This window comes from Sinocyclocheilus anshuiensis, unplaced genomic scaffold (genome assembly GCF_001515605.1).
Source record: "Sinocyclocheilus anshuiensis isolate Anshui unplaced genomic scaffold, SAMN03320099.WGS_v1.1 scaffold461, whole genome shotgun sequence".
Lineage (NCBI taxonomy): Eukaryota > Metazoa > Chordata > Actinopteri > Cypriniformes > Cyprinidae > Sinocyclocheilus > Sinocyclocheilus anshuiensis.
In genome coordinates this window covers 850,265-868,207 of record NW_015541005.1, presented here as the reverse complement: position 1 = coordinate 868,207, position 17,943 = coordinate 850,265, and the positions used below count along the sequence as shown (strand labels likewise).

Below are 17,943 nucleotides of genomic sequence, written 5' to 3'. Positions count from 1 at the left end.
TACCCTCATGTCGTTCCAAACCTGTAAGACCTTTGTTCATCTTCAGAACACAAATTAAGATATTTTTGATTAAATTTGAGAGCTTTCTGACCCTCCATAGACAGCAATGCAACTGACACATTCAAGGCACAGAAAGGTAGTAAGGACATCGTTAAAATAATCCATGTGACATCAGAGGTTCATCCTTAATTTTATGAAGTCAGAAGATGAACGAAGGTCTTAAGGGTTTGGAACGACATGAAGGTGAGTAATTAATGACAGAATTTTAATTTTTTGGTGAACTATTCCTTTATCTAATGTTAACAAATCCAACCTTACTGTAAGGCGTTACCACTAATGACCAATGTAAAAGCACAGTATATCAATTAGTGTTGTCACGGTACCAAAATTTCAGTATTCGGTACCAATACCAGTGAAAATCCACGGTTCTCGGTACCAATTTCGGTACCAAAGCAAAACACAAAAACATGCTAATTGAACAACATTTTTATTAATAACGTTAAACAAAAATTTTTTTTAGTACCGACTTGGTACCGAAATACCGGGTCTTTTGACAACACTAATATCAATATTAGTTGTATTAGCATCGTAGCAACTCAAAGAGGCACAAATCTATGCTTTTAATTTTTCAATTTGGCCAAAATAATGTATTTTAGAAGGCAGAATATTCATGCCTACCTTTTGGAACAAATTTTGCGTTGGTGAGCATGTTTATGTTGCTAAAAAAGTTACATATGTAGGCAGCTCATTAGGTTGGCAACATTGGCCAATATCTCTTTATCAGTGCATCCGTTAAACAGCATACTAGTTACAGAACCCACTAGCACACCCTACTGCTCTTTTAAATTTAGCAGAAAGATAACGAAAGGTATAAATATGTCTTCTCACCTCTTCTGATGTTTGTTTTTCTGCTGAGGTCATTAGATTGGGCTACCTCAGAACTGCCCACACACTTAAACCGTACATAAAAAGGTATAATGCCGCATGCGTTCGAGCTCACGCATCTTTGTGCACTTGTAAACAAGAAGTGCACACAATTGCGCGTGTCCTTAAGCATTTCCAATCAAAGCAAATCAGATCAGGGGAGGTTGAAAACCTCCCTTTGGCGCCTTCACATGTCTGTGCGCAGACGCGGCAGCCGTCTGTGCATGTAAGTGAATTTCCATTCCATTAGGGTGACAGAGGAGCACCCCTGCCTGCCGTCAGCCCACTCCAGAGACTAGCTAATGAATCAAGTGCACGGAGAACAGCCCGCTCCTCACACAACCAAACAATGACCATTAAAACGGTCCGCCATGCTGTGGGAAGATGGCTGCAGTATGTTGTCATAAAACTCAGCTTTCTGTGGAAAAGTGTAGATTATTTAGAAAATGTCTGACATATTTCAAGGGAGTTTTTAGGAAAATGCAGCAGCTAGCTGGCAGAAAATCTCAACGTGTCATTTTAGTCCTAATGCTTAAAGTATTTGTGACCCCTCTTCTTCGTGAATGACAAAGTTTCTCATAAATGGGATCTTGCATATCTATTGTGTACTGGTGAGAGTGACTACCTGCAAGGATAGAGTCATTCAGAATTGAACTGAGAATGCCTTTTTAAATTGAGTTTAATTTTTTTTAAATGTGGCAGCAAACAAGATGTAGAATTGCAATTTGATTTTGAAAGGAGATGGAGTTCAAAGAAATGTAAGCAATTGAACAAAGGTTTATAGGCATATGGACAGACAGAAAGAACAATAGAAAGAATTATAAAACTACCACTAGATAGAATGATAAAACTACAGGTGTAATGATAAAAAGAATGGAAAAAACTATAGATAAAATGACAGAAAGAATGCTAAAACTACAGACAGAATGATAGAAGAATGATACAACTACAGACCGAATCACAGAATGATCGGAAGAACAACAGAATGATACAACAATAGACAGACAATAGAAAGTACGATAAAACTACAGACAGAATAACAGAATGAACAATAAAACAATATATAGAACGATAGGCAGATAAAACGATAAAACTATAGACAGAACAATAAAATAATAGAACTACAGACAGAACAATAGAATATGGAATGGTAGAACAATAGAAAGAATAAAACGAAAAAATAAATAAATAAATAAAACAATAGGCTAGATAACACAATAGACAGAACAAATGAATGATACACTAGAACGCTAGAATGATGAACGATAGATAGAATGATAGAAAGAATGATAAAACTAGAAAAAACTAGAAAGAACAATAAATAGAAAGATAGAAAGAAACAATGGAACAACAGACAGAGCAATAGAAAGAACTAGGGCTGTGCGATATTGAAGAAAAATGCGATATGCGATAACTCATTAAATAATGCGATATTCGATATGCGATATGATAATGCTTAAAGTGCCACATGCTCAGATGAAACAGTTTTACTCCGCTGTTGCTGAGTCAGTTCTGTGAACTTCTATAACTATCTTGTGTCATATATATATGGTTATTTGTATGTATGTATCAAGAGCTCCTGTAAAACCACAACAAATTCCTTGTGTTTGCGCACACTTAAGTGGTGAATAAAGCTCATTCTGATTCTGATTCTAATATAACTAGCATACATGTTTCACTTTTTGTGAGAAGAAAGCACCCCTACAACAACTTCTGAAAGTGAACGGTAGTGTTTTACTCTAGCATTAAATAAAATGTCATTTTAACATTAGTGTAATCATTTTAACACGAGTTTAGGAACTGAATACAACACTGCTTAGTATTTACTCTATGAATTCAATATGCACTGATTCTTATTTAAGCTACAAAAGTTTAGGTAAGAGCAGTGAATGATTTTCTCTTTGTCTTTTGTTCATGGCCCCAAATATTGCAAGCCGAAGCGATATGCATATTGCGATATGTACATTTGCGATATTTTGATAATTTCGATATATTGCACAGCCCTAGAAAGAACAATAAAACTACAGACAGAATGATAGAAAAGACGATAAAACTACAGACAGGATGACAGAAAAAAACGATAAAACTACAGATAGAACAAAAGAAAGAATGATAAAATGTTACATTTTGCACTACATGGTTGCTCAGAGCCCTCAGAAGAGATTTGTTTGTAGTATATTACCAGCTCCACGAATCCCCTTGAAAAGGTCAAGTAAACAAATAATCTAATAACTCATAATCAAAGATTTGTAACAGCTATCCATAAGCTCATCTTACAGTCATCATTTCTCCCTTCACGACAGCTGGTCTGATACTTTAAGAGCCTATACGCTTGTTCACACGCACCGCGTGGCCCGAGGGGCTTCAGGCGATGGAGGTGAAGGTGCAGTGTTGCGTTATGGGGATGCAAATAATTTACAGCCTTGGTATGCAGCACCGCCGGCCCTTTTAGCCCCTGCCACACCAGGTTCTCCTGGGTTGAGTTCTAGCATCTTTAAAAGGTCTCCCCGACTAAATCTGGCACTTCATCAAATGTGATATTAATGACCTGGGATTCATCATGCAAATTCGCGGCGGAATATCAACTTTTAAAACTCGCTTCCCGCATGCATATGAGCCGATGGTAATAGCTCCCAAGGTCGTCATGAATCTTATTCGAGCGGACGTCATAATGCATCCGCACACTTTGACGGAGGTGAAACGGATGGCTCCCTCATCAAGACGCTTTGTTCGTCATGAAGAGGCGAGCCGAATTAAGACTCGCGCCTGGATCAGATAAGTTCCCTATGACTACCCACTGAGCCAAAATCAATTTGTTTACTGTTATCAGATCCAGCATTTAAAGGTATTCGGTTTCGCTCAGCCTCACGCTCTCGGCTCAAACGCCACGCTTCTCTTCTGCCCGAGTACGTAATTTCACGAGGGTAAATGCCAGATAATCATTATTTCCAATGATAAATGCGATAGGCTTTGTTAAATGACCTAACCAGTGGTGGAAAGAGTACTGAAAAAATATACTCAAGTAAAAGTACCATTACCTTCCAAAAAATGTAGTGTGAGTAGAGTAAAAGTACTTGTCCAAAAAAACTACTTGAGTAAGAGTAAAAGAGTAGCCTATTTAAAAGTACTCAAAGGATGGCATCATGCCATACCTTTTACACATTTACTCGAATTGTTATGCTGATAATATAGTTTGTAAGGAAAAATGCATTAAATAGCGAAGTATTTCTGGGGAAACTTTTTCAAAGGAAACACACACACACACACACACACACACACACACACACACGCGCATGTCTCTTTGCTGAGCCGAAGCGGTCTCGGTGAATCAGCAGCAGCATCCACAACTGAATGGAATAAAAAGTGTTGAACTTGAAAATTGTTTATGTGCGAGCGCACTTGCTAATTGAAGGCGTATTGTATAAAATGGATTTAAAAAAAAAAAGTTTATTAACGAGCTGCCGTTTTATTACATCACACACTGGCACAGATGCAGTATATTAACGCCACGGGACACGGGTCATCAATAAGGTGCAGATTTGGTCCTAACGCCACGGGTCATCAATAAGGTGCAGATTTGGTCCTCAATTTGTGTTTCCAACACACTTTTTCACAGCGAGCATCACGCGCTCAAACTCATCAAAAGTCAACAAGTTCCACAAGCAACAACGGAACTTCAAGTGAGTCATCCAAGTCATCCAAGTGACCGCTGCAGAACGCACGTGAGAGAGGCAGTTAACACAGAGTTAACACTGGTCGCAATACCTGCAACCTCATACCAAATTTTTAAAATTAAAATAAGCATGTAACGACCACAAACGGAGGAAAATAGCGGAGTAAATGTTCCGATACATCACTTAAAATGTACTCAAGTAAAAGTACACAATTTTTAAACTACTCAAAAAAGTACAATTACTGATAAAAACTACTTAATTACTGTAACGTGAGTATTTGTAATTCGTTACTTCACACCCCTGGACCTAACCCAGCAAGAGAAGCTTTATTCTCCTTCTCAGTATCTCTAAATAGATAAACAAGGAAATGTAACACAGTACTGACCTCTTTCCTAACTGGGTTCTCATCAAAATTTCATTCTCTACACATACTGTATAGCAGGCGTTCATTATTTTCATAGGAAATTAGCGCATCTATGGGGACCGCAGTGCTCTTGTTTGTTTTGTAGGTTTTCATTCTGCCTTTCCTTTCAGACACACGCTAGCCGTTAGTCAATGAATTGTGAATTGCGTAGCGTGTGCCGCATTGTGATCCAGGGCTTTAGACACCCACCGAGCCCTGCACCTGTTTCTCCTCAGCCACCTTTTTCCTAACCGGCCCTCACTGCCGTTACCTTTCCCTGTCATTTAATGTGCAACAACAAGGTGTTTTCTTTGCCTAACACCACCTCCACCCTTCTCCCAAAACATTTCAAGAGACTGAGGCCCCTGTGTTAGTGAACAATTCTCAGAACATTGCCCCGGCCTCACCACAATGATGTCGAAAAGATGGGTTTTGACATGCTGTTGCGATCTGCCGTCGGATAAGGAGAATGTGTTAAATGTTAATACGGTTTTCTGCTTTTCCGAGTCACGGACCTGCAGGCTAGCTACCTCTGATAAGCCCACGCTGGGATCAATTTACAGTAGCAGAGTGTTTACAGGAGTGATCAGTCCAATGGCTGCAGGAGGGAGCGGGGAGAACAGCAGCGGGAACAGTCCAGGCTGTGGTCTTGGCTGGAGAGCCGCTGCGACGTCCTTGAGGAAATTACGTAACCGAGATAGAAGCAGCGAAGCTCTCGACGTACAAATAGCTTATTTTTCCTCTACAGCTGCTTGTTTGTGAGCTCGTATTTTGGCTGAAACTTAAAACCTTCAAGTTCAGCACGACACAATAAAAAAAGGTTCTGTGCTTCTTTGTGGGAGCACGCAGAGAAAAGCCCAGAATAATGGCCTCCCACAAAACATTTACCAAGCTGCCCACTGGTATATCCTCTAGAAAAGTCAACATGGCTACTTATCAAACGCATATGTTTGTTTCCAGGTTGCTGTTGGCCTACTGTTCAGCTGCTGCGGTGAGCCATGAGGGACTCGTCCTTTCATATCTGGCTATTATTCTCTTTCTCCTCTGTGGTGCTGCGTATATAATCCTATACTGCGCTGGCTCGTGTGCAAACAGGGGAGACAATGGCACAGCTGTCGTTGTGTAGTGCTACATCTTGTGGACACGGCCATGCATAATACCTCACTCATGCACCCCTGCGACCAGGACACAAACGTTCACCTTATTTTTACAGCAGTGCCACCTCATATTCTCTTCCACGGTTGTGCAAACATCAGAATTGAAGAAGTGGCTCCATTTCAATTCACAGGTGTAAATTTGAATTGAATTGGCCACACCCTATAGAAAGTTGAATGAGAATGGAAGGGAAAGTGAAAAAAAAAAAAAAAAAAAAAAAATTAATAATAATGACAACACATTTAAAACATATTAAAATGTATTATATTTTTACATTAATATAAATATTATTAAATATAAAAATATATCTATCTATCTATCTATAAAATAAATGTAAATGTAATAAATATTATTAAATATAAACAGTAATAACAAATTGTTAATATGTTAATAATAAATTTAAAACATTAAAATGTATTATATTTTTATTAATACAATTATTATTTAATATAAAAAATAATACATATAAAAATAACATTTTTATTAAATATGCATTTAAAAATACAAAGTTATAATAACATTAAATGTAAAATGTATATGATTTATTAATACAAATATTGTTAAATATAAAATAATACGCATAAAAATAATATTTTTATTAAATATGTCATAATAAAAAAGTTTTATAAATTTTATAAATATTAATACAAACTATCTATCTATCTATCTATCGATCTAAAATATAAACACAGTAATCAACATATCTATATATATATATATATATATATAGAGAGAGAGAGAGAGAGTAATAAAATATAATAATAATAATAATAATAATAATATAAAGTATTGCCTATTATTAAATATAGCCTAAATACAAACAGGTGACTAGGCCTATCTATCCATTTATCCACCCATCCAAAATTCAAAGCTTTAAAAATAATAATAAAATAATGTCAAGTTGTGAAGTCAACATTTGTTTTGACAAAATATGCTTTAAAACTGTCTGAATTCCGCATCCTATTTGCTACATCAATTCAAATTCAGCTCTTTAATTGGATTTTAAAAGGCATTCTCAATTCAATTCTGAACGGCACACGACCCTGTTCCCTTCACGGTCACAGGGCCCCTGGCATCATCTGGGCCGCACCTGGCCCCTCCATTAAGCTCGACTAGTGCGACAAGGATTCCTGCAGTGGCCGTTTCTTCAGATCTCCCCGTGTTTCTCAGCACGACAGCCGGAGACGGACCCTACTGTCCTCATTTAGTCGGCCTTACACAACTACATGGAGCGAGGAAAAAAAGGAGGATGAAAGGAGAAAAGGAGATGATGTCCAGAGGTGCACCCAAATAACAAAAACGTGAACACCGCAGCTGCTATTTCAGGCAGAGCGAGGAGGGAAAAATACAAGGGAAGGCAAAATTATTTAAAGCCTTCCACCCTGGCTTTGTCTCAGGCAGCACCTCCGTACCCTTTCGGCCTTTGATGAGGCTCTTGAGGCGGTTTTGACCCAGATAAAATAAAGGATTTAGTGCGTTTGGGAATCCGACATTAAAGCGCTCTCTCCTTCTCCAGCAAAGCACATTTTGTAAAGAAACAAAGAGGAAAGCAGAGTGCAGAGAGATGGTGTCAGAAGTGAGAAGACAACATGTAGCCCGTTGCCTCTCTTCTCACTTAATCATCAAAAGGAGTTAAAATGCCAGTAGACATAATGAGGTTGAATAGAAGGAGCATGCACACTGCTTTTTTTCCTTTGCTCTTTCCTTCCCTCTCCTTTGAGTGGGTTTTCTGTTGTGCAACATAAAGATGCAAAACAAAATAATTAGGTCACTACCAGATCTCCAGAAAGATCACGAAAAAGAACCTAATTGTATTCTTCTGTCTTTTAACAGGGTAGACTTAGTACTGGTTTCTCTGTCATTTTAGGTGGAATTAGTCTAACAATCGCGACCCGCACCGCGCCTGAGCTGGCACTTCCTGTACTCGAGGGGGAAAAGCTTCGAGTCTTGTAATGCCGCCGATTCTTCAATTATTCAGTGCGCTGTGTTTGAATATCAAAGGCCTGAAAGTTCAAAATGGAGGAGCCAATTGAGGGCCCTTGCTGGGGCCTGTGATAAGGCCTCTCTATTGTTGTGCTGCTGTCAGCAGATATTGATCTGCGGCTCTGTGGGTGGGCCCTGTGGAGGATGAACCTGTCCACTGCCTAAAGCCGGACCGCTCATCCCGTACCAGACAGGGAAATGAGTTGCCATGGACACCTGGTGAAATGTCTGCCATGAACACCATTTGATTGACGACACAACTGTCAGCACTGTTCAAATGCTTGTGTTGGCTTTAAGCTGTCACTGGCCTTAGACTGTCACAGTGCAGGACCTATATATGAAATATGAAATTATTTTATATATTAGAGAAAAGAAAGCTTTAAAACAAATAAAAATATATAACATCAATATCTAATGGCATATTGCTTCAGATAAAACTGTCACATAATAATGTCAAAATAATACCGATATCAGTGACTTTGGAGTGTTTTTCCTCTCAGCACATTCATCTCACTCTTGAATAAACCAGAGGCACAGTGCATTCTGGGACGTCTTAAATAGAATACTAATGTTTGCATATGAATATGAATTGATAGTTCTAAAACAAACACCCCACAAAAGGGAAGCTGGTGAAAAGACAAAAACTCTGAGGGGCCAACAAAAAATAATCGAATTGAAAAGACAGACTTCCTAATAAAGCAGTACCAAACATGACTCTTCATCAATTTGACGCATGGAAAAGGTCTCATGTTGTGTCTTGCAAGTTTGTTTACAAAATGCCGGTGATGAAGTGAATTAAAAAACACTGGCATTCTTCATGGTACGGACGCAATGAATCTTTCTCTGTAGCCTTAAGAAAGGTGTGGAGGACTCAAAATGGTTTCGTCCGTGCTTGCCTTCCTGACTTCTCCCTCCCCTCAAGCAGGGCATTAATTAATCCAAGCTGCCATGTTACAACCTCCCTGCTCAAATTACTATATCCACACACTATCTTTTCCTCCCCATCTATTTCATTTACATTAACTTCTGCACTCGTTCCCGTCACCTCAAATAAACCACATCACAGGCTACGAGTCTCACATGACCAGGGTTATGAAATCCAAACAAGAATTAGGCTCTCTATATGACCGCATTGCAAAAGACTTGGCATACGTAGGAAAGGACAGATCACTCACAGGAAAATGAATGGGAAAAATCGCAATGCTAAATAGCGACCTTACAGTTACAAAAATGCATGCACATTAGCTGGACCAGCCATAATTAATTTATGACTTAAAATATGTAATAGAAACATGATCTTTACAACACAATTTTTTACTTTGTTGTATTGAGCATTTGCAGCGTAGTATGAAGCATTTTTTGTAGGCCAATCCGGAAGTTAGCATCACCCTGGTTCCCTCGACAAAAACCCAATAGGATTTTTCCATTGGCTTTTGGATTGGCTTCATTGGCTTCAGAAGTAAGAAGCTAAACATAGGGTATATAATCAAATAACACTATGATCACATGCCTTTAACAACATCATCATCATTAAGATTCCAACAACTTTTTTCCGTGTTTATTAAAAAAAGTTTCCTGAAAGTTTGCAAGGGCATGATTATAAACACAATGAGGCTGTAAAAGATAACTAGTGAGTAGATGCATTTTCCTGTTCAATGTGATGACATTTAATGTTTTTAGCCATTTAGCCTCTTGTTAGCAACAGCCTTTTTCAAGTAAAGTTTAAAAAAAAAAAATCCACAAGGGTGACTGTGTATTTTATGTTGTTTTATACTGATGTATTTTATGTTGTAGAATAAAACATGAAAATATCTTGAGCTTGTGTTAACCACAGACCTTATTTCAGGCAACCAAAAACCCATTCAAAAAACCCAATGTGAAAACCGGAAGTGCTAAAATGCTAACTCATTTCTGGGTTTTTGCCTACCAAAATAAATTACCAACATAGAAAATAGCCACTCAGGGTGTTACCAAGATGGCCGGCGTGTGAACCAGCTTGACTTAAAAGGGCACGTGCACATGTGACGAATCGTCAGCAAACCATGCCCAGATAACTTCATCCATCCTTCAGTCTTTTATAACCTCCAATATACGTCAAAACACTCGGCTTTCCGCACTGCTCAGGGTTGCTTGCGGAACAAATCAAGTCAGAAAGCACTAAAGGGACAAATAGTAGGAAATAATAAGATAAGCGGAGAAAAGGAAGAGCGAGAACGACGGGAGAAAGATTCCACAGTAAATTCATAACAAAAATGCGCCGACAATATCGTCCACCTCTCCTCGGTGGCTTGAAGCGGAGTGCGGCGATGCATTTTATGATGACTCCTCATTAGAAATCGCAGTCTGACTAACTAATACATCACCCCCTGTGTATGTTTGTGAGATCAGCAAATATAAGAAGCGGCGAGATCAAAACACGGTGATCTCGGCTCAGCTGGAGGCCGGTTGAGCAGGCTTGAGTTTGGGCAGGCGCTGCAGTGGAGCGATCGCTCCCTGTCTAATTACTGCATGAGCAGAACAGGCTGCATTCACGCCCTCAGCCAGGGAGGAGCCCAACGCAGGCCCACGGCTCCGGGATACAGTCAATCAGACGAGAGCGAACCCTGCACTGACAGCGTTCCTCGGGAGACTCACAATTAACACCAACTGGATTCACTTTTTGGAAGGACAAGGCTAAACGCTAACGTTCTTAATATTGTTATTTGCGCCACATTCATGCATCTGATTAAATATTGATTAATATTAATGAGACCGCAGCCCCTCCCCCTCTCCTTCCCCGCCAAAAAAACTGTCCCAGTTTTTCCCGACGATCCAAATAATTGAACAACTGTTTTAGGAGCTGTATAGACACAGCTGTAGATGTGGAGGCTGGTGATGCAGGTTTTTTCTTGCTTTTCTTTGCCTTTTTTTCCTTTTCTTTTTTTCTCCACAGCTCCCTTAGGTTCACTTGATATGTTGGGGTTTGTTTCTAATGAGCTGCCTGCTGGCTGGGATGCAGTTCCATTTCAGAGCAATTACAGTGGCCGTAATCTACAGCAAGCCCTCAACATGCCAACTCCACCTCCTCCCCGTATCGGTCTCCGGTCTCGCTGCCTCTGCTGACTGACCATAAGCAGGGAGCGCTCACATTAAGCAAGGCCTGTCACAGCTGAGTGAAGGCCCTGCTGGACAGAGTTAACCAGCACGACGGGAGCTGACATTTGTTCATTTGGATGTGTTAAACACAGAAGCTCATAAAACATCGCTCGAGCCCGGCCGCTCAGCAGCTGGATAATTACTTTCAGGCAGCCAGAAAGACAAACATGAACGTGAGCGCATTATGGGGCTTCGGCTCAATCTTTTCTCCGTCTGCTTCTGTTCTCGATGCTTCCCTGCCTTGCTTTAATCAGTCTATCGCATCCTTCGCTCCTGCTCTCTGTCTTCAGTCTTGCATGCAGGTGTAGATGCTATTGTTTGAGGGAATACTAAAATGCAGAAGGCACTTCTAAATGTAGAAGGAACAACAACCTTTGTACCATCCACTTTTGAGGTGACCACAGATATAAGATTGGGTGGATAATGACATCACTATACGACAAATACGAAGCTCATGAATATCAATCAGCTAAATCTGAGATCGAAAAGTAGTCTTCCTAGAGTGTCCAGTCACTTTTGCCTATTAATATTCATAAGCTATACATGTTATGCTATTTTACAATTTAAGACAATTTTACATTTGCTCAGGTATTTTTAAATGGCTGCAATATAACAAAGAGTGAAAAATTTAAGGGGGTCTGAATACTTTCCGTACCCACTGTATGTAAAATTTTTATATTAGATAGTTTTAATAAAAATGTCATCTATCTATCTATCGATCTATCTATCTATTAAAAATGTACTTCCTTATTTATTATTACATAAAAAATTACTTGTACATGAATTCAAAACAATCAGCAGTTCTGTGACTGTAGTTTCAGCTGATAGGCTCAACTAAACTACTTGACATGTAATCTTCATTTTAAAAAAAAGGAGCAGTGCTTTAAACAAAACCACCGCCACTTTATAATGCTTCAACTGAACTGTAAAATGCTCACAGAGAACAGAGGGTGCCTTTGCAATGCAGCCACGCAAAAAAAAAAAAAAAGGGACAGGGAGAGGATTGGTAAATTGTGCAACAGCTGCAAAAGCAAACAGACATTATTATGAACGTGAGAGACTAATCACTCTTCTACACACAAACACACAAACAGGAACACATGTGCCCAGCAAGGCCCGGCAGATGGTCTCCGCCCCCATTTCCATACACACGTCGCTTCTCTCTCTCCCTCTCGTCCCTCAGCAATCTCCCACCTCATTCTTCCTCTGCCTTGCGCTCTATCTCTCTCTCCCAGAGGGCCATGCACCAGTGCACAACACGCACACATGACCTAGGACATTCACTACCCTCTTGTTTGCATTCAAGCAATAACCAACTTCCACTAAGAGCATGCAAACAGAGCAGACAAAAGGATGTGATCATTTAGAGTCATGGCCCATGACAAGCGCAATAGCCCTGGCCTTTACCTGCCTGTCAATGCTTACTGAAGGGTTTGAAAACTCATCAGGACTTGATGACATGACCAATCTCTCATTTCAGCGACTTGCTGAGGGCTGCGAGATGGGAAGAGGATGGAATAAATGAAGCGCTACACAAAGAGCCAAGGATATAGATTTCAATGCCATGCAACAATACAAATTAAACTTTCTGGTTAGCTTTTAATGCATGTTGATTGAAAAGATCAGAGATTAGCTCTAAAAACAAAACACACACACAAAACTACAGCATCTATGGCGGGGTTGGTTTTCAAATTGAAGGTTAAATGTTAAATTCACTGTCTTTGTTTGAACATGCTTATATCGTTCTCTGCATATTTGCCCTTTCAGAAAACTCCCCCAGCACAATGAAAGGACTGGTTCACTCTCAGACCTGAGCTCTTAATCATCTCCAATTTGTTTTTGACGCTTAGAATACTTTTGAAAATCAGCATCAATCACTTCATGTGTCATGCTAACCTGGGAAGAAAACGGCAATTGATTTCCAACACTATTTCAAAAATGAAATAATGAAATTAACCATAATTTGATTTGGCGGAATGTCTGAATTTAAATGAAATCTGAACACCACTCTTTTGATGAGACTTAGGACTGAGGGGAGAAAAATAATATAAACACTGAAGCCAAAAGAGCCATTAAAGAAATAAAGCAGCACTTTTTAAATTGACACAAGCCTTTCTTTTGAATGGGTAGTTGACACATAACAAGACCTTTTTCAAGAAGATTTTCTCAAATGCTTCATGAATGTACGAGTGTATCTAAGGTTCTGTAACAGGTAACCTGTTTGGTTTTTAAGTGTTTTTTTTTATTATTATTATTCATTTAAAAAGCCCTACAAACTACAAACATTCCATGTAGTCTTTCAAAAGAACAAAAAGTTACAAAAGCCGAATAAAAACATGTTCATCATAATAAAAAAAAAAACAGATTAATTTAGAAGTATATTTTAATTTTAAAAGGGTCTTTCAATTTAGTATACCATTTATAGCATTTATAGTATTTAGTATAGCATTTCACCTCTCTAGCAGTACTGTACATAATTACAGTCAAAAAGTGTACAGAAAAAAAATGAATTATGCTGCATTAATATCTAGTGTTAACATACATACATACATACATACACACACACACACACCAGCTCCATAGACTAGCCCCTAAACGGAGTGTTTTGCGTCATACTACACAAAAATACACCTCTACAAAACGTCACCTGGTCTGAATCACGGTTTTTATTTTTATTACTTTGATGCATGAGCCTTTTGAGAAAGAAACAGTGAAAAGCAAAAGTGTCCAGGAGGCGTGATGGTGTATGGGTGCGCTGGGTACTTAAATAAATGAACAGCACTGAGCAGATGTAATGGAAAGGAAAGAGAGAGGAGCAGTTACGCATAGTCAGCACAGATGGGAGCAGCGAAGAGAGAGAGAGAGTAAGATGGGGGCCATAAAAGATCTGCTGAAAGAAAGCTAGAGCCATGTGACTTTGGGCTGGATTGATTTGAGCCGTGAAGACCAGGCGACCACACCTCCCACACCGCCCACTCCAGGTCAGGCTGGGGTCCTGCGGCAGGAGGGAGATAGGAGCGGGTGCAGGACGCCCCCAGCTTTAAGGGTCAGGTGAGGTCTATCTGGCAGCTGCTTAATCCTGCCCCGCTACTGACACAAGCACTGTACAAAACGCCCTAGTCCTGAGGGTGAACGCAAACAAATAGCGTTAGTAAAATGTGCAGGGAAAAGCACACATATACATAGGGATAACATATGCTATATATGCACTGACTGCTGGGCCTTTTAATAGAAGCAAATAATTAAACGTCTCTGTTCGACATGAAGCTGTCGCTAAGAGACGCTCCGGTTTTATTAAGTAATTATTTGCATTGATGAAAATAATTCTGCCACTGGATACAAACAATCCATAAGAACTTCCAGTTTACAGGTCCTGCTGATACACAATAAAACATAAGCTATTCCTAGACAACACCGTTCCGCATGCCACGTACACGTGACACCACATGTAAAGAAAGCAAATCGAGAAAAAAAAATAAAGTCGCGTCGTCTGTGCCTAGTCCTGAATGAAACTCCAGCTGTGGTGAGATGTATTCAAAATGTCTTGCATCTCAGCTATAAATAGTCGCAAAAACCCAGATTCCCAGTTCACTCAGCACACGTGAACGCGCACACACACTCACACACGGAAAAACAGAAATGCTTGTGCAGGCACATAAATATTTGAGAAACAGAAAACTAAAAATCAAGTAAATCAACCTCTATGTCACGATGATCTTAGAACACCAATCCCAGCTAAAAGAAAAGAAAAAGGATTTTGCCAAATACAAACTCAAACTAAAAAAATAAAACAAAATTACTGATATAGAAACAAAGCAACTTTCATGATAACAAGAAAAATGATTAAAATGACAGTTAATCTTCACTTCATGTAACCTGGTACTGAAGCATCATACATTTAAAGTAGCATCTGTTCTCCCATAGAAATGAATGACTGATATACTCTGGCTTGATTAGAGAATTAAAACCTGTCTCTTTGTTAGAAAAAAATATATTTATCACTCAGAAGTATTTGCAATTAAACTGACATGGAATGCAATTTCTATTGGATAAGACAAAGGTTAGAGATGTCACTGAAGGTTAATGGTGGCTCGGTGCGACAGATGAAAGTTAAATGAGATCACTGATCTCAGTCACGTCGAGTCTGGAGAGAGACATGCACTGGCACATAGGATCTGATGACTGATCAATACCATAGATTAACTTTTGATTTGATAAATCCCCTTGAATTGTCATCACTCTAGGAGCCGACCCACTGTTTGGAAAAGGCACTGATGACAATCAAGTGTATCAGATAATCAGGGGATGAAAAGACGCCCAAGGGTGCAGTCTAGCACATTAATGACTCTAAATTAAAAATCTTTTTTTTTTTTACTGTGCAATAAGTTAATCATAAAAGAGATTTAAATATAATCTAATAAGATTAATTATAAAAAAAAAAAACACACATCAAAAAATCGAGAACTAAAGAAAAACGCATTAAACAGACACATGCGCACACACAATATGCTGAGCACATGGGGATATCATGTAGCAAAGTCATAAGAGTCAGCAGAATTGTTTATCACATGAAGTGTTTTAGCTCTACAAGAAGTGGAAAATCAGCTCACACTCTTTCAAACAACCTTAGGATGCGTAGTTATATATAGACTACTTTTAAGGCTTATTCAAAACAGATGACATGTCAGATTATTTAAAATGATTCACAAAAGATGCACGACCAAAACGCCAACACACTAGTAGACAAAATCCCTCTCTTACCAAACTATCCAATTTCATCTGTGTTCCACTTACACTTGGTGGCACACCCACACTCACAACGCACGCTGTTTGTGGCAAGCCGCTTGAACATTTATTCCTTACTAACTAGTATCTATTTTTCAAGTTACTAGCACTTGTTTATTTAATTAGCAGTAAGTAACCCAACAGCAACTATAGTAACATTTGAAGTTTCACAAGTTTACAAATTCATTAGATTCTATAATATCTCTAATAGTGACTTGAATGTATTCCTGGGGCCAGTTGCATAAACAGCCGCTAAGTTAATACTGTCTTAAGAACTAGTTTGACCAACTAGCAGTTAACCAAGAGGTAATCAGTCATACTTTTCAGATTTAAATCACACCAATCTACCATTTTGTAACCGAATTAAAAAAGTTAATGGCCTGTCTTGAAAAAAAAGATGACTAACTTCTTAAAACTAATCTAAGAAGTTTATGCAACTGGCCCCAGATTTACTAGTCTTTTTTAGTTACTAGCACCTGCTTATCAGAAACTATCCCAATTGTTATGCCCAACATATCTTACCTCAACAGTAACAGTTGCCTTTTCACTTGTCTTACATAATGACTAGCCCAAACAGCTAATTTACAGTTCAATTAAACTTACTAGTAACAACTGAAATGTAATATTGTCTAAACCGTACCAGTGCTTGGAATATACACTACTTGAATAGTTACTATTGAGATAACTAGTGGAAAAGGATGTACTAGAGCCTAATGAATTAGCAGCTAGCCACTAGCTTACCAGAATAAGTAGCTACAGGCATCTAACGAATTGTTACTAGTGAAACTGAAAAACATTAAAGCCACTATACCTTAGTAATAACTATGCATGCTAATACGGCTTGCCATAAACCGCGTTTCGCACATTCGCACTGGATTCCGCGGGCTCGGAGAGGAGCTCACTCACCTGCTGTAAGTACATGAAAGTCAAGGCACAGGAGAGCTGAGGACACATGTCCACGTTTGGCAGGGCGACGCACGTTCCGCCCGTCAGGGGATGCTGCATCGTGCTTGCGTCCGCTCGTCCTGTCCTGTCCGCCGAGTTTCACGGGGTTTTAAAGACTGCTTTAGCAGGGTCGGTTGCTGTTATGAAGACTTGAAGCAGCCAGCGGAGTGTGCGCAAACGCGGCTGGATAACCGGCTACGAGCGAATGTGGATGTTTGAGCGCGAGCGTCCCGTTGGTGAGCAAAAACAGCGCGCGTCTTTTCTTGTCCGTGATGATTTGAGTAAAGCCCTTGTAAATATGCACGAAACTCTATTCAGTCCGTTTCTGGCGCTTGTAAATAAGCTAATTCACGGGCAAGATATAAGAGAGTTGGTGACTGGACGCAGTGAAGTTGAAGCGGGTGTGATTTTCCATTCGCTGTCAGAGGAGTCCGGGCGCACCGTCTGTTTCATTGAGCAGCATCTGAATCTCCGAGGCGAAGTGATGCGGGGCGGGGGCCAATCCTAAATCACACATTCATTTTTACCGGGGGTGGGGGAATCTCTTCATTTTTTCTCTTGCGTGAAACTGAATTGTCCTTATAATTTATTATTATGGCGCCACATAAAGCGCGCGCATATAAACGAACCTCTCAGCACGTAAACAAACTGCCATCACATTTGTGTTCCATTAAAATCATTTCATATCAGCCTGTAATGCTTTGTGCTGTAAGGAAGACCTGTCCAACCTAATACCTTTACTGAATTTATATCACTTATAACAGGCTATTTACTATTCCACTGTTAAACAAATTAAAAGATTTTACTGTGGATAATCACTGGATGAAGCTTCTCTTATAGCACTTTGAGTAAAACATTTATTTTTATTTTGTATAGTGTAACAGTAACAGTTTAACCCTTTAATGGGTAGCTATACATGGGGGGGGTATACAATATTAT

General features: G+C 39.3%; 1 protein-coding gene across 1 annotated transcript in view; it reads right to left on the bottom strand.

Moving 5' to 3' along the window:
* Positions 1–17,474, bottom strand: part of LOC107690317 (RNA binding protein fox-1 homolog 1-like) — a 144,144-nt gene extending 126,670 nt beyond the window's left edge. The window contains exon 1 of the mRNA XM_016488622.1: positions 16,966–17,474. Coding sequence (XP_016344108.1) covers positions 16,966–17,064 — 99 coding nt within the window. The 5' untranslated portion in view covers positions 17,065–17,474. The remainder of the gene's footprint in view (positions 1–16,965) is intronic.
* Between the last annotated feature and the right edge of the window lie 469 nt (positions 17,475–17,943).